The sequence below is a fragment of the Leuresthes tenuis genome, unplaced genomic scaffold (assembly GCF_036924035.1).
Source record: "Leuresthes tenuis unplaced genomic scaffold, fLeuTen1.0.hap1 SCAF_21, whole genome shotgun sequence".
Lineage (NCBI taxonomy): Eukaryota > Metazoa > Chordata > Actinopteri > Atheriniformes > Atherinopsidae > Leuresthes > Leuresthes tenuis.
Genome location: NW_027325375.1, coordinates 369,412 through 396,330, shown reverse-complemented (window position 1 = coordinate 396,330; position 26,919 = coordinate 369,412). Strand labels below are relative to the sequence as shown.

The 26,919-nt window shown below is 46.4% G+C and overlaps 1 protein-coding gene across 1 annotated transcript; it reads left to right on the top strand.

Moving 5' to 3' along the window:
* The first annotated feature begins 294 nt into the window (after positions 1–294).
* LOC140279804 (RAC-beta serine/threonine-protein kinase-like) lies at positions 295–23,453 on the top strand. Its single transcript, XM_072374990.1, has 14 exons — positions 295–411; positions 6,167–6,313; positions 6,475–6,603; positions 6,706–6,817; positions 6,900–7,056; positions 8,795–8,926; positions 9,634–9,699; positions 12,275–12,343; positions 12,427–12,549; positions 14,839–14,967; positions 21,290–21,504; positions 21,588–21,675; positions 23,172–23,274; positions 23,351–23,453. The coding sequence occupies exons 2-14, from the start codon at positions 6,268–6,270 to the stop codon at positions 23,428–23,430; spliced, it is 1,449 nt and encodes a 482-aa protein (XP_072231091.1). The 5' UTR covers positions 295–411; positions 6,167–6,267; the 3' UTR covers positions 23,431–23,453.
* The last annotated feature ends 3,466 nt before the right edge of the window (positions 23,454–26,919 follow it).

Genomic DNA, 26,919 nt, shown 5'->3' with positions numbered 1-26,919 from the left:
CTCCTCCAGGTGCCTCTCCTCCAGGTGGCGCCTCTCCTCCAGGTGCCGCCTCTCCTCCAGGTGCCGCCTCTCCTCCAGGCGCCTCTCCTCCAGGTGCCTCCTCTCCTCCAGGTGGCTCCTCTCCTCCAGGTGGCGGCTCTCCTCCAGGTGCCTCCTCTCCTCCAGGTGACTCCTCTCCTCCAGGTGGCGGCTCTCCTCCAGGTGCCTCCTCTCCTCCAGGTGGTGGCGCCTCCAGGTGGCTCCTCCAGGTGGCGCCTCCAGGTGGCGCCGTGTGCCCAGAGGACGGTGATAATCCCGTGTGAAGCAGCAGAAGAAGAGCGCTCGGCTCTTTCCTGAGTGGACGGCCTTCTCTGGATCAAACCTGTCATAACAACGTTGGGACGACAGAAACGTGGAAGAAAGTCGTGAAATGTGCGTGAAACCGCTTCCTTTCAGAGTTGTGTGCAGAAAATCTCATGTTTGTTGATTAGTTTAGAAAGTTTTATTGGTTAAAGTTAGTTCTTTAAGCACCTCGCTGTAGCTCAGGCTGTGTGTGTTGCACGCGACACATGATCGCTAATGTGAGAAACTGTTTACTGATGATGAACTTTAGTAACTAATGCTGGGTCCAAAGAGGACCAAAGAGGTCCAAAGCGGACCAAAGAGAGCAAAGAGGTCCAAAGAGGTCCAAAGAGGTCCAAAGCGGACCAAAGAGGTCCAAAGCGGACCAAAGAGGTCCAAAGCGGACCAAAGAGGTCCAAAGAGGACCAAAGAGGACCCAGAGCCGGTGTGTGTGTTCGTTTCTGTGAACCCTGAACTCGGTGTGTCACAGAAAGTTTGAAATCTCAGTTCTTCTGTTTCTCTGTTTTACCACAGAGGAGGAATTGGATCTGTCAGATAACCGCTTATTGTAAAGTGGAAACATCGGTGTTCTGCTCAATATGTTTCCCCAGTTTGGACTGTTCTAGTTAACCAGAAGGCAACCTGCCAGATGTGTTACTGTCTCAGAATAGTTTGAACTGGTTCAGCACTTTCACTGAAAACTGTGGACATAAAAACTAAGTGCTTTGGTCACATGTTGCAGAGGGATGAAGGAGCTTCTTCTTCTTCTTCCTCCAGCCAGCTCTCACATGAAGAACCTGTGTGACGGCACCTGAGCCGTGGCAGTTAGTGAAGGTCCAGCTGAACCGGAGTGACTTCACATTGCACCTGTGCCTTTAATTCAGCAGCATTCACACCCTGCAGCTTTCTTTGAACTGAGCCAGTTGTGCCTTTAATTCAGCAGCATTCACACCCTGCAGCTTTCTTTGAACTGAGCCAGTTGTGCCTTTAATTCAGCAGCATTCACACCCTGCAGCTTTCTTCCTGAACTGAGCCAGTTGTGCCTTTAATTCAGCAGCATTCACACCCTGCAGCTTTCTTCCTGAACTGAACCAGTTGTTCCTTTAATTCAGCAGCATTCACACCCTGCAGCTTTCCTCCTGAACTGAGCCAGTTGTTCCTTTAATTCAGCAGCATTCACACCCTGCAGCTTTCTTTGAACTGAACCAGTTGTTCCTTTAATTCAGCAGCATTCACACCCTGCAGCTTTCTCCCTGAACTGAGCCAGTTGTTCCTTTAATTCAGCAGCATTCACACCCTGCAGCTTTCTTCCTGAACTGAGCCAGTTGTTCCTTTAATTCAGCAGCATTCACACCCTGCAGCTTTCTTCCTGAACTGAGCCAGTTGTTCCTTTAATTCAGCAGCATTCACACCCTGCAGCTTTCTTTGAACTGAGCCAGTTGTTCCTTTAATTCAGCAGCATTCACACCCTGCAGCTTTCTTTGAACTGAGCCAGTTGTTCCTTTAATTCAGCAGCATTCACACTGTGCAGCTTTCTTTGAACTGAGCCAGTTCCTTTAATTCAGCAGCATTCACATCCTGCAGCTTTCTTCCTGAACTGAGCCAGTTGTTCCTTTAATTCAGCAGCATTCACACCCTGCAGCTTTCTCCCTGAACTGAGCCAGTTGTTCCTTTAATTCAGCAGCATTCACACTGTGCAGCTTTCTTTGAACTGAGCCAGTTCCTTTAATTCAGCAGCATTCACATCCTGCAGCTTTCTTCCTGAACTGAGCCAGTTGTTCCTTTAATTCAGCAGCATTCACACCCTGCAGCTTTCTTCCTGAACTGAGCCAGTTGTGCCTTTAATTCAGCAGCATTCACACCCTGCAGCTTTCTTCCTGAACTGAACCAGTTGTTCCTTTAATTCAGCAGCATTCACACCCTGCAGCTTTCTCCCTGAACTGAGCCAGTTGTTCCTTTAATTCAGCAGCATTCACACCCTGCAGCTTTCTTCCTGAACTGAGCCAGTTGTTCCTTTAATTCAGCAGCATTCACACCCTGCAGCTTTCTTTGAACTGAGCCAGTTCCTTTAATTCAGCAGCATTCACACCCTGCAGCTTTCTTTGAACTGAGCCAGTTGTGCCTTTAATTCAGCAGCATTCACACCCTGCAGCTTTCTCCCTGAACTGAGCCAGTTGTGCCTTTAATTCAGCAGCATTCACACCCTGCAGCTTTCTTTGAACTGAGCCAGTTGTTCCTTTAATTCAGCAGCATTCACACCCTGCAGCTTTCTTCCTGAACTGAGCCAGTTGTGCCTTTAATTCAGCAGCATTCACACCCTGCAGCTTTCTTCCTGAACTGAGCCAGTTGTGCCTTTAATTCAGCAGCATTCACACCCTGCAGCTTTCTTCCTGAACTGAGCCAGTTGTTCCTTTAATTCAGCAGCATTCACACCCTGCAGCTTTCTCCCTGAACTGAGCCAGTTGTTCCTTTAATTCAGCAGCATTCACACCCTGCAGTTTTCTTTGAACTGAGCCAGTTGTTCCTTTAATTCAGCAGCATTCACACCCTGCAGCTTTCTTCCTGAACTGAGCCAGTTGTGCCTTTAATTCAGCAGCATTCACACCCTGCAGCTTTCTTCCTGAACTGAGCCAGTTGTTCCTTTAATTCAGCAGCATTCACACCCTGCAGCTTTCTCCCTGAACTGAGCCAGTTGTTCCTTTAATTCAGCAGCATTCACACCCTGCAGCTTTCTTCCTGAACTGAGCCAGTTGTTCCTTTAATTCAGCAGCATTCACACCCTGCAGCTTTCTTTGAACTGAGCCAGTTCCTTTAATTCAGCAGCATTCACACCCTGCAGCTTTCTTTGAACTGAGCCAGTTGTTCCTTTAATTCAGCAGCATTCACACCCTGCAGCTTTCTTTGAACTGAGCCAGTTGTGCCTTTAATTCAGCAGCATTCACACCCTGCAGCTTTCTTCCTGAACTGAGCCAGTTGTTCCTTTAATTCAGCAGCATTCACACCCTGCAGCTTTCTTTGAACTGAGCCAGTTGTGCCTTTAATTCAGCAGCATTCACACCCTGCAGCTTTCTTCCTGAACTGAGCCAGTTGTTCCTTTAATTCAGCAGCATTCACACCCTGCAGCTTTCTCCCTGAACTGAGCCAGTTGTTCCTTTAATTCAGCAGCATTCACACCCTGCAGCTTTCTTCCTGAACTGAGCCAGTTGTTCCTTTAATTCAGCAGCATTCACACCCTGCAGTTTTCTTTGAACTGAGCCAGTTGTGTCTTTAATTCAGCAGCATTCACACCCTGCAGCTTTCTCCCTGAACTGAGCCAGTTGTGCCTTTAATTCAGCAGCATTCACACCCTGCAGCTTTCTTCCTGAACTGAGCCAGTTGTTCCTTTAATTCAGCAGCATTCACACCCTGCAGCTTTCTTCCTGAACTGAGCCAGTTGTTCCTTTAATTCAGCAGCATTCACACCCTGCAGTTTTCTTTGAACTGAGCCAGTTGTGTCTTTAATTCAGCAGCATTCACACCCTGCAGCTTTCTTCCTGAACTGAGCCAGTTGTTCCTTTAATTCAGCAGCATTCACACCCTGCAGCTTTCTTTGAACTGAGCCAGTTCCTTTAATTCAGCAGCATTCACACCCTGCAGCTTTCTTTGAACTGAGCCAGTTGTGCCTTTAATTCAGCAGCATTCACACCCTGCAGCTTTCTTTGAACTGAGCCAGTTGTGCCTTTAATTCAGCAGCATTCACACCCTGCAGCTTTCTTTGAACTGAGCCAGTTGTTCCTTTAATTCAGCAGCATTCACACCCTGCAGCTTTCTTTGAACTGAGCCAGTTGTGCCTTTAATTCAGCAGCATTCACACCCTGCAGCTTTCTTTGAACTGAACCAGTCGAGCCTTTAATTCAGCAGCATTCACACCCTGCAGCTTTCTCCCTGAACTGAGCCAGTTGTTCCTTTAATTCAGCAGCATTCACACCCTGCAGCTTTCTTCCTGAACTGAGCCAGTTGTTCCTTTAATTCAGCAGCATTCACACCCTGCAGCTTTCTTTGAACTGATCCAGTTGTGCCTTTAATTCAGCAGCATTCACACCCTGCAGCTTTCTTATTGAACTGAGCCAGTTGTGCCTTTAATTCAGCAGCATTCACACCCTGCAGCTTTCTTTGAACTGAGCCAGTTGTGCCTTTAATTCAGCAGCATTCACACCCTGCAGCTTTCTTTGAACTGAGCCAGTTGTTCCTTTAATTCAGCAGCATTCACACCCTGCAGCTTTCTTCCTGAACTGATCCAGTTGTGCCTTTAATTCAGCAGCATTCACACCCTACAGCTTTCTTTGAACTGAGCCAGTTGTTCCTTTAATTCAGCAGCATTCACACCCTGCAGCTTTCTTTGAACTGAGCCAGTTGTGCCTTTAATTCAGCAGCATTCACACCCTGCAGCTTTCTCCCTGAACTGAGCCAGTTGTGCCTTTAATTCAGCAGCATTCACACCCTGCAGCTTTCTTCCTGAACTGATCCAGTTGTGCCTTTAATTCAGCAGCATTCACACCCTGCAGCTTTCTTCCTGAACTGATCCAGTTGTGCCTTTAATTCAGCAGCATTCACACCCTACAGCTTTCTTTGAACTGAGCCAGTTGTTCCTTTAATTCAGCAGCATTCACACCCTGCAGCTTTCTTTGAACTGAGCCAGTTGTGCCTTTAATTCAGCAGCATTCACACCCTGCAGCTTTCTTTGAACTGAGCCAGTTGTTCCTTTAATTCAGCAGCATTCACACCCTGCAGCTTTCTTTGAACTGAGCCAGTTGTTCCTTTAATTCAGCAGCATTCACACCCTGCAGCTTTCTTCCTGAACTGAGCCAGTTGTTCCTTTAATTCAGCAGCATTCACACCCTGCAGCTTTCTTCCTGAACTGAGCCAGTTGTTCCTTTAATTCAGCAGCATTCACACCCTGCAGCTTTCTTTGAACTGAGCCAGTTGTGCCTTTAATTCAGCAGCATTCACACCCTGCAGCTTTCTTCCTGAACTGATCCAGTTGTGCCTTTAATTCAGCAGCATTCACACCCTGCAGCTTTCTTTGAACTGAGCCAGTTGTTCCTTTAATTCAGCAGCATTCACACCCTGCAGCTTTCTTTGAACTGAGCCAGTTGTTCCTTTAATTCAGCAGCATTCACACCCTGCAGCTTTCTTTGAACTGAGCCAGTTGTGCCTTTAATTCAGCAGCATTCACACCCTGCAGCTTTCTTCCTGAACTGCTCAGTTGTTCCTTTAATTCAGCAGCATTCACACCCTGCAGCTTTCTTCCTGAACTGCTCAGTTGTTCCTTTAATTCAGCAGCATTCACACCCTGCAGCTTTCTTCCTGAACTGAGCCAGTTGTTCCTTTAATTCAGCAGCATTCACACCCTGCAGCTTTCTTCCTGAACTGCTCAGTTGTTCCTGCACCGGAGGAGTATCTTGAGGAAAAGTCGTACAGTTACTAAAATAACTTCTGCTTATGTGTCGGTTTTTCGGTGGATTTAATGTAATCTTTGTAAATATTTTCTGTCTAAACTTTTTTAGGATCCACAGCGGGGTGCTTTTGATGTAAATGTCATAATCTAAAGAAACATTTCTAAAGAAAAAGCAAACAGTTGTTCTTTTAGTATCGGCTGTTTTCTGTTCTTTGCACCTTTGCTGTTTAATGTTGAACGCTGAAAAAGACCCTAACCCTAACACCGGTTATTCCAACAGGCACAAGATGCACGGAGCACCTCCATTAATCAAGTCTTACATCTGTCTGTGCATCTGGACACACATAAATCCATAAAAGTGTCTCATAATTACACCTTTTTTTGTTTAACTCGGCATGTTCTGTTCAGATTTTCTTTCTGTGACTGAGATTTGAACGGATCAAGGCAGAAGCCACTGTTCCCCTTCCCGTCTTCCTGTTCCTGACCCTCCCTTAAGTACATCTCCAACCATGGCTGAAGTAAATGTAGTCAGAGAGGGCTGGCTCCACAAAAGGGGTAATTAGTACGAGAAATTACATTTGATTTCCTAACAGTGGTTTACCAGAGTTATCGATAGTCTCATGACACTATGCATAACTTCTGAGATGGTGTCAAACTAAATTGAATTACTTGTCTCTAAAGTGCTCTGAGCTTCTAATTGTCTCCCTCCATCCCAGGTGAATATATCAAAACATGGAGGCCAAGGTATTTCATCTTGAAGAGTGACGGTTCCTTTATTGGCTACAAAGAAAAGCCTGATCTACATGACCAGACTTCCTCACCGCTCAACAACTTTTCTGTGGCAGGTTAGACTCTGACTGGAGAGATTTTCCTGAAAGCAGTTCTGTGAGTTTTCATCCAGTTAAGAGCCCGATGTTAACGTCTGAACTGGACTCTGCTGTTTACAGAGTGCCAGTTGATGAAGACTGAAAGACCCCGGCCCAACACATTTGTCATTCGTTGCCTTCAATGGACCACCGTCATTGAACGTACTTTCCATGTGGAAAGCAGTCTGGAGAGGTACAAAAAGAGTAACATCATATCAAACTGCTGGAGTACTGTGATGGGATGTAAATGTGTGACCACTTCTGGTACTTTTCAGAAAAGAGTGGATGAGTGCAATCCAGTCTGTGGCAAATAGTCTGAAGATGCGGGAACAGAAGGAGGAGGAGGAGGAACCTATGGATGTGTTGAGTATGCCAAGCCAGAACAGCCTGGAAGAGATGGAACTGGCAATGTCGAAGAGCCACAACAAAGTGGTGAGATGATTATTTGGTATCTATAGATATATATGCACATATGTATATATATTGATCAGGTCTGTCTGACCTTGGGTTAACCAGTCTGGGTGGGTCCCAGCCATCACTGGTTAATTTGTGCTGTGAGGCGTTCATGGAGGACTGTTAGTTTCTTTAGCCAGTAGGTGTGTATCATGTCAGAGTCTCTGGTCTCCATTCCAGCTCTTCATATTTGAGACTTAATGTTTGCCACCGTGATGGTTACTGCTTCTTATGACTATATGTGTGTCTGTGCGTGTTTGTGTGTGTATTTCAACTTGTTGCCCTTTGCTGTATGTCATCCTCCACTTAGCTGCTCTGTCTCCACTGCTCTGTCTCCACTGCTCTGTCTCCACTGTACTGTGCTCTGTCTCCACTGTACTCTACTCTGTCTCCACTGCTCTGTCTCCACTGTACTCTACTCTGTCTCCACTGTACTCTACTCTGTCTCCACTGCTCTGTCTCCACTGTACTCTACTCTGTCTCCACTGCTCTGTCTCCACTGTACTGTGCTCTGTCTCCACTGTACTCTACTCTGTCTCCACTGCTCTGTCTCCACTGTACTCTACTCTGTCTCCACTGTACTCTACTCTGTCTCCACTGCTCTGTCTCCACTGTACTCTACTCTGTCTCCACTGCTCTGTCTCCACTGTACTCTACTCTGTCTCCACTGCTCTGTCTCCACTGTACTCTACTCTGTCTCCACTGTACTCTACTCTGTCTCCACTGCTCTGTCTCCACTGTACTCTACTCTGTCTCCACTGCTCTGTCTCCACTGTACTCTACTCTGTCTCCACTGCTCTGTCTCCACTGTACTCTACTCTGTCTCCACTGCTCTGTCTCCACTGTACTCTACTCTGTCTCCACTGTACTCTACTCTGTCTCCACTGCTCTGTCTCCACTGTACTCTACTCTGTCTCCACTGCTCTGTCTCCACTGTACTCTACTCTGTCTCCACTGTACTCTACTCTGTCTCCACTGTACTCTACTCTGTCTCCACTGTACTCTACTCTGTCTCCACTGCTCTGTCTCCACTGTACTCTACTCTGTCTCCACTGCTCTGTCTCCACTGTACTCTACTCTGTCTCCACTGTACTCTACTCTGTCTCCACTGTACTGTGCTCTGTCTCCACTGTACTCTACTCTGTCTCCACTGCTCTGTCTCCACTGTACTGTGCTCTGTCTCCACTGCTGTCTCCACTGCTCTGTCTCCACTGTACTGTGCTCTGTCTCCACTGTACTCTACTCTGTCTCCACTGCTCTGTCTCCACTGTACTCTACTCTGTCTCCACTGCTCTGTCTCCACTGTACTCTACTCTGTCTCCACTGCTCTGTCTCCACTGTACTCTACTCTGTCTCCACTGTACTCTACTCTGTCTCCACTGCTCTGTCTCCACTGTACTCTACTCTGTCTCCACTGCTCTGTCTCCACTGTACTCTACTCTGTCTCCACTGCTCTGTCTCCACTGTACTCTACTCTGTCTCCACTGTACTCTACTCTGTCTCCACTGTACTGTGCTCTGTCTCCACTGTACTCTACTCTGTCTCCACTGCTCTGTCTCCACTGTACTGTGCTCTGTCTCCACTGCTGTCTCCACTGCTCTGTCTCCACTGCTCTGTCTCCACTGTACTGGACTCTGATGCCCAAAAGAAACCCTGGTTAATGTTTTTATTCTATTCTATTCTCTTGTACTCTAGTTCATTTTTGTGTATTTTACAGACGATGAATGATTTCGAATACCTTAAGCTTCTTGGCAAGGGTACCTTTGGGAAGGTGATTCTAGTCAAAGAGAAGTCCACTGGAGTTCATTATGCCATGAAAATACTACGCAAAATGGTCATCATAGCCAAGGTAAGTAAAGTGTGTGTTTGAACTCCAGCCTTCACTTTAAACTTTATGCATTCTGTCACATTTCCATGTAGTATCAGGAACTTCTTTCAGAATAATTAAACTGATAATGATACAACAATTCTGCTATAGCATGATGCTTCACCAGACCAGACAAGACTGAGACGGAGAATCCACTCATTAAAGCTGATGATGGCTGACATCATCAGCTTTAATGTTTCATAAAAACAAAAGAAAGACTCTCATTACTGGTGTAGCAGACAGCTGCATGTCCTGCTAGCTTTCAGGCTCATGATGATTACTGAGGAGCTTAATGTTAGCGAGCGCCGTCTTCAAACCTTTGGTGTTTCAAATGAAAGGAGTCATCCTGTGATGCCCTCTTTCCACATGCTAATACTTTTTTATGGGTCTTAATGAGGCGTCTGATGTGTTTAGGTCAAAATAACACGGAGACTGTACAGCAACTTCATCATTAACTTACACCTCTTATCCAGTTAATTCACTTAATTAATCATTGACACTTCACAGTGCATTTGTGCACTTTTGGTCTTGTTCTCAGGGGTTGAAGGAAATTGTGCCAGAGAAAAAATGAGGAGGATATTCTGTGGCTCCTAACTTTCAGTGATCACTGCAAAGCTTTTTCCAACAGAAAGTCTATTTGTTCTGAAATTAAATGTGGTGTTTTCAGTGTTTTCTGTGTTTCTTTGCAGGATGAGGTGGCCCACACGGTTACAGAGAGCAGAGTGTTACAGAACACCAGGCACCCCTTTCTTACGGTGAGAAACAGGGGAATGAATCTTTGGATTCAGTGTGTGTTGCCTTTAAACTAAACATGGTGTTTGTTTAACGACTGCTACGATCCTACTCAGCTGTTTGTTCTTTAAAACCGTCATAGGCAAAGAATCATCTAGAATAAGACGCGTATTCCTCTACTTCTGATGTGTTGATATGCTAATCTGAGCATTTTTAGGTTTCTTGTGACAGTCTGGAATAGTGTCTGAAGCCATTTCCTCACACGGTCTGACAGGCGTTGTGTTTCTTGTTGCCTCTTCAATGGTTTCTCCTTTCTCTGAGCGCCGTGATCATCTGTGCTACCCTATATTCATGAAGAGGTTAGATGGTGCAGGAAACCAGTCCAATCACAGCAGTTTGCTAATGCCATTGAATTACAGAGTTAGCAACATTAGCAGAATAAATGCAATCATAGAAGGTGACGATTTGGAGTAAAAGCAAAACATCTTACAGAACTACAGCTGCAGCATCAGCCTGAAATTAATTTTAACTGCAGACTGACACCAAAACCGGAGCTGAGTGGTGAAAGGAAGTGAGGGGCTCGGACTTTCAGTGTATTACGTAGCACGGAGTTGCTCGCTGCTAGAGCTACATTTCAGAAACCTTGTCAAACAGGATTCTGCTCACTGAACAACCCAAAAATGTAACAAAATGGATGAACTTCAGCAACAGACTCGTACAGGAATATTATATCCTATATTAAAGGTAGCTATTTAGGTTGCCATGACAGAAACACAGCTGCACCCCACCCACCTGGGCAATGGCATCCATACATAACCATGACGGGTCTCATTATAGAAGGAGATGAGGCTGCATATGAGAAGGAGGTCCAGCAGTTTGTATGTTGTAGCATAATTTGATCTTTTACACCTCAAAGGCCAAAGAGCTGATCATCAACTTTAGGACAGTCGGCCAGTCAGCATGAACTACGTAAAGAGGGTCTTGGACCCTTTGTTTCCTGGGTACCCACATCAGGGAGGACCTGACCTGGACTGCACTCCTGAAAGAAGCTCATCAGGGATTTGACCTGTTGGGGATCATAGGAAAGGCTGCTGGTGTCGTTCTACTGCCACTGAGTCGGTGCTGCTGAGAGGAAATCTGTCTGGGGGGGGCGGTGGTGTGTGTCATTACGCTGCCAAGAGACTCACTGGGTGCCCTCTTTCCTTTCTACTTACTGCTTAAACATTGAGCTGTGCAACAGCTGTTTGTGCAGTATTTTTACAGTTTAATTCTATCGTTCATAATTGATCTCTTTATTGAACTCTTAGAGAGTCTTTTTAATCTCCCGCTGGTTATTATTTTATATTTGACTCTTTTATAGTACCAAATCTGAGAGTTCTGCCTACATTTAGCTGTGTTTGAACCATTTTACCACTGAAAGGATGACTTTTGTACACACAAACGTGTTAGCGGGAGCCGAAGATGGGGCCGACTTGTCCTCCTTTAGTTCACTCCTAACAACATGCTTTGGGACCTGCAAATGGTTGAGAATCTGCAGCAAATCGCGCTTGTAGAAATCAATCGGCTCAACAGATGGAGCAGCCAAAAGCGCTCCAACATAAATGTGGACGCCATGGGAACCAAGACTCAGGGATTGACTGAATATATAAACCAGACCGGCTCTGGCAGGCAGAGCAGGAGGCGGCATAAGAAATGCACAGATCGTTTACTGTAATAAGGAAGTCTTTTCTTTTTGCTGTACTCGGAGGCACAGAAAGCCGCTGTGTTCTCATCATACTCATCATACAGCAGCATTGTTTGCAGTTGGCCCCAACAATCAGAAGATAAGAAATGTTTGAAATGTCTTGCTTAAGGCAGCAGAGTTTCCGTGGTTCTTCTTCACTCATCAGCTTGAGAAAGCCTCTGAGCCCTCTGTGTAAAAATAATTCAGATGCCAAGATGAAAAAATCAAGTGGCTGACATTGTAGGCTTCTGAGGAGCAGTGGTTCCCAACTGGTGCGTTTTCAATGGGTTTCAACTCTGACTGGGAAATAAAGTTCAGACCGTGCTTTAATTCAGAATGTATTCACACTCCTAAACAGTAGGTGGCGCCGATGCCCTGTAATGCTCATCCACTCCTGCTATTTCACAGATAGAAGAAAAGCTGTTTTCATATAGAGTGACTGTGGCTAAACGCAGGAACTGACTACATAAAGTTTGGATTTTCTTATATTGAGGACAGAAGGAGGAACTCGGTGCACTTTTTGATTTGGAATTAAAATGCAGCCTCTTGAGTGTTAAAGGGCATTTCTCCTCTACTGTCACACTCTTTTGTTTGCGTTTGTTTATCATTAAACTTGAATTCTGTGACACACACTGTGATATTTTATTTCATTAAAGTAATTTGAGCTGTTAAAAGTTTTCCTGGGTCGCAGCTTGTCTATAATGACGGCGGGTCCTGGAGCCGGACCAGTAGGAACCAGTAGGAACCAGTAGGAACCACTGGTTACTCGACACACCTAATCTGTGCTTCTGTGACTCCTGATTTCAGCAGGTTTCTTCTCCCCTAATGTCAGGATCTGGTGGCAGAGGTTTTTCATTGTGATGTTTTGGTTGCAGACACTGAAATATGCCTTTCAAACCCACGACCGGCTCTGTTTTGTCATGGAATATGCGAATGGAGGCGAGGTGAGACTCACACATCAGCCACAGCATGCCTGGTCCTCTCTTTCAAATGTTCTGTAATGACTTCACCTGCTCTCGTCCTCCAGCTTTTCTTCCACCTGTCACGGGAGCGAGTGTTCACAGAGGAGCGCGCACGTTTTTATGGCGCCGAGATCGTGTCAGCGCTGGAATACCTCCATTCACGTGATGTCGTCTACCGTGATCTAAAGGTGATCCGAGAGCATTCAACACAGATTGATGCAGCACATTGATGTTTCCAGCACACAAAGAAGCATTTACATGCGCGTTAGAGCCTTTAGAGTGTGTGTAGCTCCTCTTTAACATGATCCAGTGCACATCTGCATACATGGGGTGTGTCACGGTTCAGACTTTTAACTGTGTCTAATGACATGAATTCTGCTTTGTTTCTGTCTCTGTGTTTATCAGAAGCTTTTATCCAAAGAGACTTACAAATGAAGATATAACAGCTATATATAAAGCTAACAATAAGCTAACAATAAGCTAACAATAAGCTAACAATAAGCTAACAATAACCTAAAAATAAGCTAACAATAAGCTAACAATAAGCTAACAATAAGCTAACAATAACCTAAAAATAAGCTAACAATAAGCTAACAATAAGCTACATAGAAGGAACCCAGGAGTCCGACTCTGTCAGAGGGGACAGAGTAGAGATAGGGTGCAGGCATAGAAGGAAGTGCAGAGATAGAGGGGGGAGGGAAGTACAGGGTAAGTGCTGGGATAGGAGATGCTCTCTGAAGAGCTGGGTTTTCAGGAGCTTCTTGAAGATAGACAGGGACGCCCCTGTTCTGGTAGCGCTCGGTAGGTCCTTCCACCATCGTGGGACGACACATGAACAGAGTTTGGATTGTCTTAGGCGTGGTGTAGGAGCTGCTAGACGACAATCCTGGGACCAACCGAGGGACCCAGTTGGGACAGAAGCCTTTGCAAGAGCATTCAAGTAGATGGAGCCGTTCCATTAAGCTCTTTGTAGCTAACATCAGGGACTTGAACCTGATGCAGGCGGCTAAGGGCAGCCAGAGGAGCTCAATGAACAGAGGGGGGGCGTGTTCTTTTAGGCTGATCCAAGACCAGACGCACCGCCGCGTTCTGGACCATCTGCAGAGGTTTCACAGGCTGGAGACCAGTTAGGAGACCAGTTAGGAGACCAGTTAGGAGACCAGTTAGGAAACAAGTTAGGAAACCAGTTAGGAAACCAGTTAGGAGACCAGTTAGGAAACCAGTTAGGAAACCAGTTAGGAAACCAGTTAGGAAACCAGTTAGGAGACCAGTTAGGAAACCAGTTAGGAAACCAGTTAGGAGACCAGTTAGGAGACCAGTTAGGAAACCAGTTAGGAAACCAGTTAGGAAACCAGTTAGGAAACCAGTTAGGAGACCAGTTAGGAAACCAGTTAGGAAACCAGTTAGGAGACCAGTTAGGAGACCAGTTAGGAAACCAGTTAGGAAACCAGTTAGGAGACCAGTTAGGAAACCAGTCAGGAGACCAGTTAGGAAACCAGTTAGGAGACCAGTTAGGAGACCAGTTAGGAAACCAGTTAGGAGAGCAGTTAGGAGAGCAGTTAGGAAACCAGTTAGGAAACCAGTTAGGAAACCAGTTAGGAGACCAGTTAGGAAACCAGTTAGGAGACCAGTTAGGAGACCAGTTAGGAAACCAGTTAGGAAACCAGTTAGGAAACCAGTTAGGAGACCAGTCAGGAGACCAGTTAGGAGACCAGTTAGGAGATCAGTTAGGAGAGCAGTTAGGAGAGCAGTTAGGAAACCAGTTAGGAAACCAGTTAGGAAACCAGTTAGGAGACCAGTTAGGAAACCAGTTAGGAAACCAGTTAGGAGACCAGTTAGGAGATCAGTTAGGAGATCAGTTAGGAAACCAGTTAGGAAACCAGTTAGGAAACCAGTTAGGAGACCAGTTAGGAGACGTGTTCTTTTAGGCTGAATGGAATCAGCATGTCCAGCTAAAGGGAAATGCTTCCATACATTATCTGTCCTGAGATGTCTTCAGTTGGATGGAATTAATGATCCTTGAGCCCAAGAAAATGTAAATAAAAGAAATGATTCAATCGGTTTCTGTAGCGGAAATGTTGGGGGGGGGGGTTCTTATTTACACGCTAATATAAATTGTTTAGTGCACATATAACAGATCCAGATGTGCTGCTGGCACAGACACAGCCATGGGTCACTTTTAACTGCTGAAAACAGGATTCAGACAAGTTGAACTGAGAGAAACAACATGTCTGCAGGTCACTGGCAGCGATACTCGGGTTAATACCAACTCAACTTATACTCTGAGCAGCTTCTGCTAGCTTCAGTCAGGCTCTCAATGGGAAACAGTGTCTTCACTGCTGTATATTTTCACTTTATCTCATCTCTCCATAACATTGTTAACAAACCAGCAAGCCATGTATTTTTTTCTTAATGTTAGGAATGTCCTCAGGTGTTTGGAGGGACCTGATTTGTTGGCTTCTTTCTCTCTGTCACAGCTGGAAAATCTGATGCTGGACAAAGACGGACACGTCAAAATCACAGATTTTGGTCTTTGTAAGGAGGGCATTACTCCAGATGCAACCATGAAAACCTTCTGCGGGACTCCTGAATATTTGGCACCTGAGGTAAGCGTGTACATGGGGCCGATAACTTTGGATATTTAGCAGTAACTCACTTTTTTACAGTAAGGAGATGAGAACTGCTGCTTCATTTTTGTTGCAAACTTTTTGAGTAAATTTGGAAAATTCAAATCATCCATTTTCGATTAATCTGTCGGTCGGGGGGGGGGTGGGGGGGGTGGAGCCTATTCCAGGGGTCATCGGAGAGAGAAAATTCAATTCAGTTTTGTGTATTTAGCGCCATATTACAACAAATCTCAAGGTAAACTTCATATGAAACCAATTACAATCCAGTTCTTTGTTATACATTCAATCAAATTCATTAAGATCCAGGTTTGTCCAGTTCAGCCAATTAAACAAAAATTAGCCAAGTTAAGGAAACAAACGCATTGCATAGAAACTTCTCTTTGGTCCAATCCCTCATCCTGAGCGTGCCTGAGGCTACTGGAGAGAAAAAACTCCCTTTTAACGGGAAGAAACCTCCATCAGAACCAGAACCAGGAAGGGTCCATCTGCCTGGACCAGCTGGGGCTGAGAGGACAGGAAAGAGGGGACAACAAGCAGCGTAACACCAGGCCAGAGACACCTGCTGAGAGAGAGAAACACAAGTTAATGACAGCAATGATGTCATCTGTACATGGAGGGAGGAGAGGTGCATCATGGGAGCTCCCCCAGCAGGCTGGGCCTATAGCAGCAGAACTATGGGATGTTTCAGGCTCACCTGAGCCATCCCTAACTATAAGCTTCATCAGAAAGGAAAGTTTCAGCCTGATCTTAAAGGTAGAGTGCTCTTTAAGGCACTTTCATGTCAAAATCTTTTCAAGGGCTGGAAACATGGATCGGGCATCAGTCCACTTCATTCAGTACAACTTGGTTTCATCTGGTTTCATAGATAAGTACAGCTGAGTATCATCAGCATAACAATGGAAATTTATGCCATGCTGTCTGATAATGTTACCTAATGGAAGCATGTATAAAGGGAAAAGAATCGGTCCAAGCACAGAACCCTGAGGAACTCCATGACTTCCTCTGGTGTGTGAGGAAGATTCTTCATTTACAAGAACAAACTGGAATCTATCAGATAAATATGCCTTAAACCAGCCTAATGCAGTTCCTTTAATCCCAATAACATGTTCAAGTCTCTGTAACAGAATGCTGTGATCGATCGGATCAAATGCAGCTCTGAGATCCAACAGGACAAGAAACAAGTCCGCTATCAGAGGCTAAGAGGAGATCATTGGTAACTTTCACCAGTGCTGTTTCTGTGCTATGATGCACTCTGAATCCTGACTGAAACTCTTCAAACAGATTATTTCTATGTAAATGATCACAAAGTTGAGCTGCAACTATTTTTTCAAGAACTTTAGACAAAAAAGGGAGATTGGATATAGGTTGATGACAGGAAAAACCTTCTTGAACAGTCTGGTTGGTTAAGAACTGGGGATGCAGAAGAAATAACAAGTTGATGGGACACAATAAGGAACCTTACCTGGACAGGTAAGGAAGAGGGAGTGAGATAGAGTTAAAACAACTGGTTCACAGTTCAAAGCATTGCTTCAGAGAATTAAGGTGTTGGCATCATTTTTAATTTCTTCTTAAATTTTGCATAGATAAATGTCCTGTTGTGTGGAGAAAAAAAGACTATTGTTCAGAAAACTGTAAACAGGCTATTCTTTATTCATCATATATCCAGCTACGTTGATGTGCCCGTCTTTGAGCAAAGGGCTCAAGTTAGATTTCAGTTCAGCGTGTGATTTATGTCCTGAGCATTTTTTCTTCAGGGCCACCAAAGTATCAGGCCCTAGAAAGGTTGCCAGATCAGAGAAGAAGATGGAGAGACAGTGGTTTAAAAAGTAGAAGTTAACTAGTGACTACCTTTTGTCAGGTAGGTTTACAGGGTAAATTCCTGGCTCTGGGCTCAAAGTATCCTGGAGTGTTTAATCTTCCTAAGACCAAAATAAGACTCTTATTTTCCTGATGGAGGCAAGGCAGAGAAGCTGTAAGCATTTCTTAACATTTCCATCCATCCATCCTCTTTCTATACCCGCTAAATCCAACTCAGGGGGGGCTGTTTGGGGCTGGAGCCTATCCCAGCTGTCATTGGGCGAGAAGCGGGGTACACCCTGGGCAGGTCGCCAGTCCAGTTAACCTAACATGCATGCTTTCTCCCACCCGGTGAGAACCCACACATACAAGGTGAGAACATGCTCCACACTGAAAGGCCTCAGCTGGGCTTCAGACCTCTGCTGTGAGGCGGCAGTGCTGACCGCCACACCACCGTGCAGCCCTGAACATTTGCATAAAAGAAATCAACTTTCTTTTTCTTGTGGAAGTGAAGCAGAGAGAGAGACTAAATACAATTATTTGGAAGCTTAGATGGACAACAAAACATGTTGTTAATCATGTCATTAAGTTAACATTACTTACCTTACTGCTTCAGGTGGAGGGAGCGGGACGTAGTCACAGCAGCTGCAGGGGAGTTTTTCTACTTTGTCTGGTAGTCCCTGGTGTCATTCCAGTGGTCTGAACCAGTTGGGCAGTGGTCCCTGGTTTCATTCCTGTGGTCTGAACCAGTTGGGCAGTGGTCTCTGGTTTCATTCCTGTGGTCTGAACCAGTGATCAGTGGTCCCTGGTTTCATTCCTGTGGTCTGAACCAGTTGGGCAGTGGTCCCTGGTGTCATTCCAGTGGTCTGAATCAGTTGGGCAGTGGTCCCTGGTTTCATTCCAGTGGTCTGAACCAGTTGGGCAGTGGTCCCTGGTTTCATTCCAGTGGTCTGAACCAGTTGGGCAGTGGTCCCTGGTTTCATTCCAGTGGTCTGAACCAGTTGGGCAGTGGTCCCTGGTTTCATTCCTGTGGTCTGAACCAGTTGGGCAGTGGTCCTTGGTTTCATTCCTGTGGTCTGAACCAGTTGGGCAGTGGTCTCTGGTTTCATTCCTGTGGTCTGAACCAGTGATCAGTGGTCCCTGGTTTCATTCCTGTGGTCTGAACCAGTTGGGCAGTGGTCCCTGGTTTCATTCCAGTGGTCTGAACCAGTTGGGCAGTGGTCCCTGGTTTCATTCCAGTGGTCTGAACCAGTTGGGCAGTGGTTCCTGGTTTCATTCCTGTGGTCTGAACCAGTTGGGCAGTGGTCCCTGGTTTCATTCCTGTGGTCTGAACCAGTTGGACAGTGGTCCCTGGTTTCATTCCTGTGGTCTGAACCAGTTGGGCAGTGGTTCCTAGTTTCATTCCAGTGGTCTGAACCAGTTGGGCAGTGGTCCCTGGTTTCATTCCAGTGGTCTGAACCAGTTGGGCAGTGGTCCCTGGTTTCATTCCTGTGGTCTGAACCAGTTGGGCAGTGGTCCCTGCTTTCATTCCTGTGGTCTGAACCAGTTGGGCAGTGGTCCCTGGTTTCATTCCTGTGGTCTGAACCAGTTGTGCAGTGGTCTCTGGTTTCATTCCTGTGGTCTGAACCAGTGATCAGTGGTCCTTGGTTTCATTCCAGTGGTCTGAACCAGTTGGGCAGTGGTTCCTAGTTTCATTCCAGTGGTCTGAACCAGTTGGGCAGTGGTCCCTGGTTTCATTCCTGTGGTCTGAACCAGTTGGGCAGTGGTCTCTGGTTTCATTCCTGTGGTCTGAACCAGTGATCAGTGGTCCCTGGTTTCATTCCTGTGGTCTGAACCAGTTGGGCAGTGGTCCCTGGTTTCATTCCAGTGGTCTGAACCAGTTGGGCAGTGGTCCCTGGTTTCATTCCTGTGGTCTGAACCAGTTGGGCAGTGGTCCTTGGTTTCATTCCTGTGGTCTGAACCAGTTGGGCAGTGGTCCCTGGTTTCATTCCTGTGGTCTGAACCAGTTGGGCAGTGGTCTCTGGTTTCATTCCTGTGGTCTGAACCAGTGATCAGTGGTCCTTGGTGTCATTCCAGTGGTCTGAACCAGTTGGGCAGTGGTTCCTGGTTTCATTCCAGTGGTCTGAACCAGTTGGGCAGTGGTTCCTGGTTTCATTCCAGTGGTCTGAACCAGTTGGGCAGTGGTCCCTGGTTTCATTCCTGTGGTCTGAACCAGTTGGGCAGTGGTCTCTGGTTTCATTCCAGTGGTCTGAACCAGTTGTGCAGTGGTCCCTTGTGTCATTCCAGTGGTCTGAACCAGTTGTGCAGTGGTCCCTGGTTTCATTCCTGTGGTCTGAACCAGTTGGGCAGTGGTCCCTGGTTTCATTCCAGTGGTCTGAACCAGTTGGGCAGTGGTCCCTGGTTTCATTCCTGTGGTCTGAACCAGTTGGGCAGTGGTCCTTGGTTTCATTCCTGTGGTCTGAACCAGTTGGGCAGTGGTCCCTGGTTTCATTCCTGTGGTCTGAACCAGTTGGGCAGTGGTCTCTGGTTTCATTCCTGTGGTCTGAACCAGTGATCAGTGGTCCTTGGTGTCATTCCAGTGGTCTGAACCAGTTGGGCAGTGGTTCCTGGTTTCATTCCAGTGGTCTGAACCAGTTGGGCAGTGGTTCCTGGTTTCATTCCAGTGGTCTGAACCAGTTGGGCAGTGGTCCCTGGTTTCATTCCTGTGGTCTGAACCAGTTGGGCAGTGGTCTCTGGTTTCATTCCAGTGGTCTGAACCAGTTGTGCAGTGGTCCTTGGTGTCATTCCAGTGGTCTGAACCAGTTGTGCAGAGGTCCCTGGCGTCATTCCAGTGGTCTGAACCAGTTGTGCAGTGATCCCTGGTTTCATTCCAGTGGTCTGAACCAGTTGTGCAGTGGTCCTTGGTGTCATTCCAGTGACCTGAACCAGTGATCAGTGGTCCCTGGTTTCATTCCTGTGGTCTGAACCAGTTGTGCAGTGATCCCTGGTTTCATTCCTGTGGTCTGAACCAGTTGTGCAGTGGTCCCTGGTGTCATTCCAGTGGTCTGAACCAGTTGGGCAGTGATCCCTGGTGTCATTCCAGTGGTCTGAACCTGTGATTATTGATCCCTGGTGTCATTCCAGTAGTCTGAACCAGTTGTGCAGAGGTCCCTGGTGTCATTCCAGTGGTCTGAACCAGTGGGCAGTGGTCCCTGGTGTCATTCCAGTGGTCTGAACCAGTTGGGCAGTGGTCCCTGGGTTCATTCCAGTGGTCTGAACCTGTGATTATTGATCCCTGGTGTCATTCCAGTGGTCTGAACCAGTTGGGCAGTGATCCCTGGTTTCATTCCTGTGGTCTGAACCAGTTGGGCAGTGGTCCCTGGTGTCATTCCAGTGGTCTGAACCAGTTGGGCAGTGGTCCCTGGTGTCATTCCAGTGGTCTGAACCAGTTGGGCAGTGGTCCCTGGTTTCATTCCTGTGGTCTGAACCAGTTGGGCAGTGGTCCTTGGTTTCATTCCTGTGGTCTGAACCAGTTGGGCAGTGGTCCCTGGTTTCATTCCTGTGGTCTGAACCAGTTGGGCAGTGGTCTCTGGTTTCATTCCTGTGGTCTGAACCAGTTGGGCAGTGGTCCCTGGGTTCATTCCTGTGGTCTGAACCAGTTGGGGAGTGATCCCTGGGTTCATTCCTGTGGTCTGAACCAGTTGGGCAGTGGTCCCTGGTGTCATTCCAGTGGTCTGAACCAGTTGGGCAGTGGTCCCTGGGTTCATTCCTGTGGTCTGAACCAGTTGGGCAGTGGTCCTTGGTGTCATTCCAGTGGTCTGAACCAGTTGGGCAGTGGTCCTTGGGTTCATTCCAGTGGTCTGAACCAGTTGGGCAGTGGTCCCTGGGTTCATTCCAGTGGTCTGAACCAGTTGGGCAGTGGTCCTTGGGTTCATTCCAGTGGTCTGAACCAGTTGGGCAGTGGTCCCTGGTGTCATTCCAGTGGTCTGAACCAGTTGATGTCAAAACAAGCACAGAGATGCGCAGCAACATGTGTTGGTAAACCTGGCTGTGCAGCGAGCACAACAATATTTGGTTGACTTTGCAGATCTTGGAACAATGTGGGGGGAATATTGTATATTCAGAGCTGTTAGAGCTGGTCGATAAACTGTTGATGAGCACAAAGCAGTAGAGACGCCTGAAAAAACTTACTATAGTTTTTATCCATCAGTTAGTATGTAGATATGTGTTTATATATGTCATTTTTGTCATTGATATCATCAGAACTTCGTCCTTTTCATAATCTCTTGGCACCTACATAAAGTCTTGGCAACCTCAGGCTGCCAGTTTCTCCAGCATGCTCTAAATATAATGCAGCCATAAGCTGATGTTGCAGAGGACTTGAGTGGCAAAGAGCAACACAGCATCTGACAGGAAGCATGAAGACTCACTTCTCATGTAATAATGTGCTGTGGAAATAAACGGAACTCCAGATACTGAAAATATTCTCACCTTTAAAAGTATAACCTGGTTCTGTTGGAAACAGGTTCTGGAAGATAATGACTACGGCCGGGCGGTGGACTGGTGGGGCCTCGGTGTCGTTATGTATGAGATGATGTGCGGCCGCCTGCCTTTCTACAACCAGGACCATGAGCGTTTGTTCGAGCTCATTCTCATGGAGGAGATCCGCTTCCCCAGGAACCTGACGCCTGAGGCCAAGGCCCTGCTGGCCGGCCTGCTGAAGAAGGACCCCAAGCAGAGGTACCTCACCAACATCATGCTGTTCCCGCACTGGTTCTCAGAATGAATACTTCGATCTCATGTCATTCTGTCTGGGCTGACAGATTAGGGGGCGGTCCCAATGATGCCAAAGACGTAATGAGCCACAAATTTTTCATTTCTATCAACTGGCAGGATGTGGAACAGAGGAAGGTAAGACTTTCTTTGGCTCAGGTTACATGAAGGTTACTGATGGAGCGCCGTGTTCAGTCACCATGTCGGTTACTTCAGAACTGGATCAGAAGTTAGTATTTTTTGTGTAAAGTTGTGTTGATAAAATGTTTAATGATGCAACGGTTTAACCGTGCTGCTGAAACAGGACAGCAAAATTAAACTAGATCAAGCTTTTAATCAGCAGCGTGGAAGATGAGAAAGCTGAAAAAAGGGAAAGTTTAGCAGAAAAGCTGTCGCTTGAGCTGAAAACTTTAAAAAAATGCAGAAAAGAAAGTTGCTGGAGTCTCAGCAGTAATTTTACGGGGGGACCAGGAGCTGAAAAAAAGCACAAAAATGAACACAAAGCAAGTCATTTGAAGGCTGCAGTGGAAGGAGAAATCACTGGAAAGGGTTTAAGAAGCTGAAGATTTGGTGAAAATGGCTGAAAACAACAGTTTAGGTCTGGGCTTTAGAGCATCTCAACAGAGATCAGGGCTCATGGAAAAGGTCAAAGGTCACCTGAACACTGATCTTAAATGGGAAACACTGTGTTTTGGGGTAAGTCAGACCTGATTGATGCTGCTGGACCTTGGAGGGGTCAGTCTTGTGATATATGGGACCAGTGGGTTCAGAGAAGACATGGCACCGGTACTGGACTGTCCTTAGAGAAACAAATGAAGGAAATAACACCAGAACAGTACCTTAGAGTATAAACAGACCTGCTTTCTTACCTCTGATGTGAGCTGTCTGACCCGCTGTCTACTGAACACTCCTGCTTCCAGCCTCATCTGCTGGGACTCTTGGTCCTGCTGACAACAGAACCAGAACAGAACCCTCCTTACCACACTGTTAGGAAAATGAATACGAAGACCCAGGAATACTGCCTGAAATTCAAAAGCAGAGGACATTTCTTATCCTGCAGCAAGGGAACATTCACACCCAGAGGCTGATGCAAATGTTCAAAGATCTCTGGAAGCTTTTATAGGGGAGAGAAGACGGTGCCTGTGTCCATGCATGAGACATTTCCTCCTGTGCTGCTGGGAGCAGAGAGTAGAGGCTGAGAATCTCATGCATACGTCAACATTAGCAGTTCCACAGAAGTAGAAACGATTAAAGGACAAGAAATATTCAGCTGAAAGCAGTTAATGTGAACCGTGGCCTGCAGTGGAACTGAAGCTGAAACACATCTGTGTGAAAATAAAACAGAAACTGAACATAAAGCTGAACAAGGGTCCAAAAAGGTCATCCTCACTCAACCTGAGCAGTGCTGGAGAAACCTCTTTCACTGCAGCTCAAGCTTATTTATCAGAATTATTTCTGTGAAAAATGAACATTTAATGTGCTCAAAGACCCTGTTTGCATCACATGAGCTAACTGCACCATTACCAGCTGTCAGATTGGCTCCTGTTTCCTGGTCATTTACAGTCATCAGAAGAAGCAGAACCGCTGAATGTCCCCATGTCCACTTTCTTAATGTTTTTCTCTCCCGGTCGAAGCTGGCTCCACCGTTCAGACCTCATGTGACATCAGAGACAGACACGCGCTACTTTGACGAGGAGTTCACGGCCCAGACCATCACGCTTACTCCTCCAGATAAGTGTGAGTATCTTCTGCCTGTGCTGAGCTGTCGGCTCTGTGATCGTGACCTCTGACCTGTGCCGACTTGTTCTTTCAGATAACAATCTGGAGTGTGACGATCCCAGCCAGGATGCTCATTTCCCTCAGTTCTCATATTGTGCGAGCATAAGAGAGTGATGGCGTCTCTGCCACCAAGACAACCAGCACCTCAGGGCCTGGTTCAAATGTCCCAAACCCTCCTCACACGAGGCTTTGCTTGGGGGAGGATCCAAGTGCCTTGTTTGGCCTGTTCGTCTAAACTATGAAAAACAAAGCCTGACAGTGGCTCTAATCTGTCAAACTGGACATTTTCTCACATATAGTCACCAGCATGGTCAGAACTGTCTCTGCACAGTCTCACGTTTTTCACCTCTGAAGAGTTCCTCTGGATGTTTGCATTTTATCTTCCTATGGACAGGCTTCTGTGTGTGTGTGTGTGTGTGTGTGTGTGTGTGTATAGATGTACAGTATATCTATATATGCATATATGAGATGTTCTCACTTCAGTGTTATCTCAGTTAAACCTATCAAGTTGAATTAAATTCAGTTTTATTTATATAAATCACAACAATGTCACCTCAAGGCCCTTTAAAGATGAGAAACAGTCCAATTCTGTCATTATCCAATCAAGTTAGTTCAATTCCACGCTGGTCCAGTTCATTCAAAGCCAGTTCAAACTGCACCCAATCCCCGTCCTGAGCGTGCACGAGGCGGCTGTGGAGAGAAAAGCTCCCTTTTAACAGGACGATCTTTGTGGATCAGCAGTATTTAAGGTGCTTTCTGATGCTCATCAAGCATTTACTGATGTAGTCACTGAGCTGGAGGTGAACTGCAGCTGTTAGGAGGTGTTAGCTGCCCTCAGCAGGCAGGCAGACGGGGAACTTAGAGAAGTTATTCTGGAAAGAAAAAGCACTAAACTTTGTAAAGCTGCTACTGAAGAGCTGGTGCAGAGAACATTGTCCAACATACTGTACACGCTGCGTCTAAATCATTTCTGTTCCTCTTTTTCCATCGGTTTCATGATATCCGATCATCCTTCCTGGAGAACAGTTTCACCACATCCAGGGATGAATGATAATGTTTGAGTTCTCTTTGGCATCGTGTTTAAAGTCTTCATTTCTACTCATGTCACTGAATGTAACTCTGAAACAAAGTGATAAAATACACATTTGTAACTATGTGAATACATCCTTGTTTTTTTCTTTCATTCTTCAGCTGTTTGTCCAGGAGTCACCAGCCACAGTCATACATGTCCAGAGCTGCTGTGAAATACCAGCTTTAACTATAAATGCATTAATTTAACCTGTAATGAGAGGGGTGGAGCTGCAGGGTGGAGCTGCAGGGTGGAGCTGCAGGGTGGAGCTGCAGGGGTGGAGCTGCAGGGGTGGAGCTGCAGGGGTGGAGCTGCAGGGTGGAGCTGCAGGGTGGAGCTGCAGGGGTGGAGCTGCAGGAGGGGAGCTGCAGGGGTGGAGCTGCAGGGGTGCAGCTGCAGGGTGGAGCTGCAGGGGTGGAGCTGCAGGAGGGGAGCTGCAGGGGTGGAGCTGCAGGGGTGGAGCTGCAGGGTGGAGCTGCAGGGTGGAGCTGCAGGGTGGAGCTGCAGGGGTGGAGCTGCAGGGGTGGAGCTGCAGGGGTGGAGCTGCAGGGTGGAGCTGCAGGGTGGAGCTGCAGGAGGGGAGCTGCAGGGGTGGAGCTGCAGGGTGGAGCTGCAGGGGTGGAGCTGCAGGGTGGAGCTGCAGGGTGGAGCTGCAGGGTGGAGCTGCAGGAGGGGAGCTGCAGGGTGGAGCTGCAGGGGTGGAGCTGCAGGGTGGAGCTGCAGGGTGGAGCTGCAGGAGGGGAGCTGCAGGGTGGAGCTGCAGGGTGGAGCTGCAGGAGTGGAGCTGCAGGAGTGGACTCTTGGTCAGTCCAAGGTGCTGTAGCTGCAGGGTGGAGCTGACTCAACAAACATGAAATGATTGAAGCTGAGGTGATAAGTTGATAATTTAATATAATAATGCAGTAATTACAAAAGGTGATAAATGACCATTTAAGTCATTTTATTCATTGGACACTAACTCAATTATAACTATTATGTAACATAGCTTTGTTAAATCTTTCTTAGTGTTCATCATTTGCAAAACAAAACCTTATTTCAGAAAAGTTCCTTCAAAGTAACAAAACGTTTCTTTTTGTTTGAAGCAGTTTGTGAATCCCATTCATCTCCATTTATCTTTGAATAAGAGTCAATTAACCGCATTTAAAAACCTTTTTTGTTGTGCTCTAATTTTTAGAATGAACTAAAAATCGTAATTCTTCTTTTAGTTTAAAAAATAGCTTTCATGTTCTTTGTAGAATTTGATCTTCGTTACTTTTATCCCTCATGAGTTGCACTAAAAGCCATATCTGAACCGGTTTTGGTGTTTTTTTCTTTGCTCTTTTTTTCGTACCAGTGTAAAAGGAGCCTCTGGCATGTGTTCACAGAGTTCTGCTGCAGGGATCAATACCTCCTTAAGCAAGCCTGAAATCACATACTTTCCATACACATGAGCGCTTTCCATCACCACAGCTGCAAAGGAGATTCTGCAGCGCCGGCATCCATTTGTGTGGTAATGGGTAACCAATTCCCAACATCTGAGAATGAAGTGGGCAGAATACGGACTGGAGTCCGCAAAAGAAGACGAGAGCTCTGGAAACGCTGAAGGTAAAGCCAGAACAACAGATAACAGCCCCACAGCCCCATTGTCCCAACCTGCTGAAGTTACTGGGGAGGATTTTGTTAGAGAAGAAGGCTTACACAGTCCTCCTCACTGTCACCAGAGCGGTGCATTTAAAGTTCCTCTCAGTTTTAGCTTAGCCTACAGTTTATTGCAAGGTGTGGATTGTGTAGCATTATTTACTCAGACAATGCCGAGACCTTTAAAGGAGAAGATCAAGACCTCAAAAAACTGGAAATCTTTGAGGGAAGCAGAGCTCAGAAGGGTTTTTTCAGAGAAGGGATAACATGGAAGTACGCTGCTCGGTGGGGTGACTTCTGGGAGAGGCTGGTTAGATCTGTAAAGACCAGTTTAAAAAGGGTCCAAAGGGTCCAAAAGCCTTACACTTTACTAAAGGGTGAAGGAAATCACAACCATTCTGGCAGAGGCTCTACTCAGCTACAGACCTCTCTCATGTGACCCATCAGAACCCCCGACACCCTCTCACTTCCTGGTTGGTGGAAGGCTGACCTCACCTGTGCCTCACCCATCTCCCATCACCAATGCAGGCAGGGAGGAGATGGCTTTGGAATACCTGGAAAGGTGTTCCACAGCTGTAAGACATCTGGACCACCTCCTGCCTGGAGGGAACAACACGCCCGGGCAGACATGGAAAATGGACTGTTTCCAGGGACAGATCCTGAACTGTAATAGTTTCCATCTTTTCAGAACTCTTCTTTTCTTTTGGTAACTCATCACAGCAGATGTTGAAAAGTCTACAGAAGAGGGTATAAAACAGCGCATCCTAGAATCAAATCATGTGCCTTTCTTATGCTGAACAGTGACCTGTAACCGCGTTATTGGTCTAATTTAACTCAAAAAGAGCAGCCCGACTGTTGTAGGTCTGGAAATATTGTAAGTTTTTATTGAGCAGTTAAGATTTTACATGCTGTCATGA

Coding starts and splice junctions, on each gene's coding strand:
- LOC140279804 (XM_072374990.1), top strand. CDS start 6,268: ATGGCTGAAGTAAATGTAGTCAGAGAGGGCTGGCTCCACAAAAGGG. Junction 6,818..6,899: donor GTGGAAAGCAGTCTGGAGAG/GTACAAAAAGAG, acceptor GGTACTTTTCAG/AAAAGAGTGGATGAGTGCAA. Junction 12,550..14,838: donor TCGTCTACCGTGATCTAAAG/GTGATCCGAGAG, acceptor TCTCTGTCACAG/CTGGAAAATCTGATGCTGGA.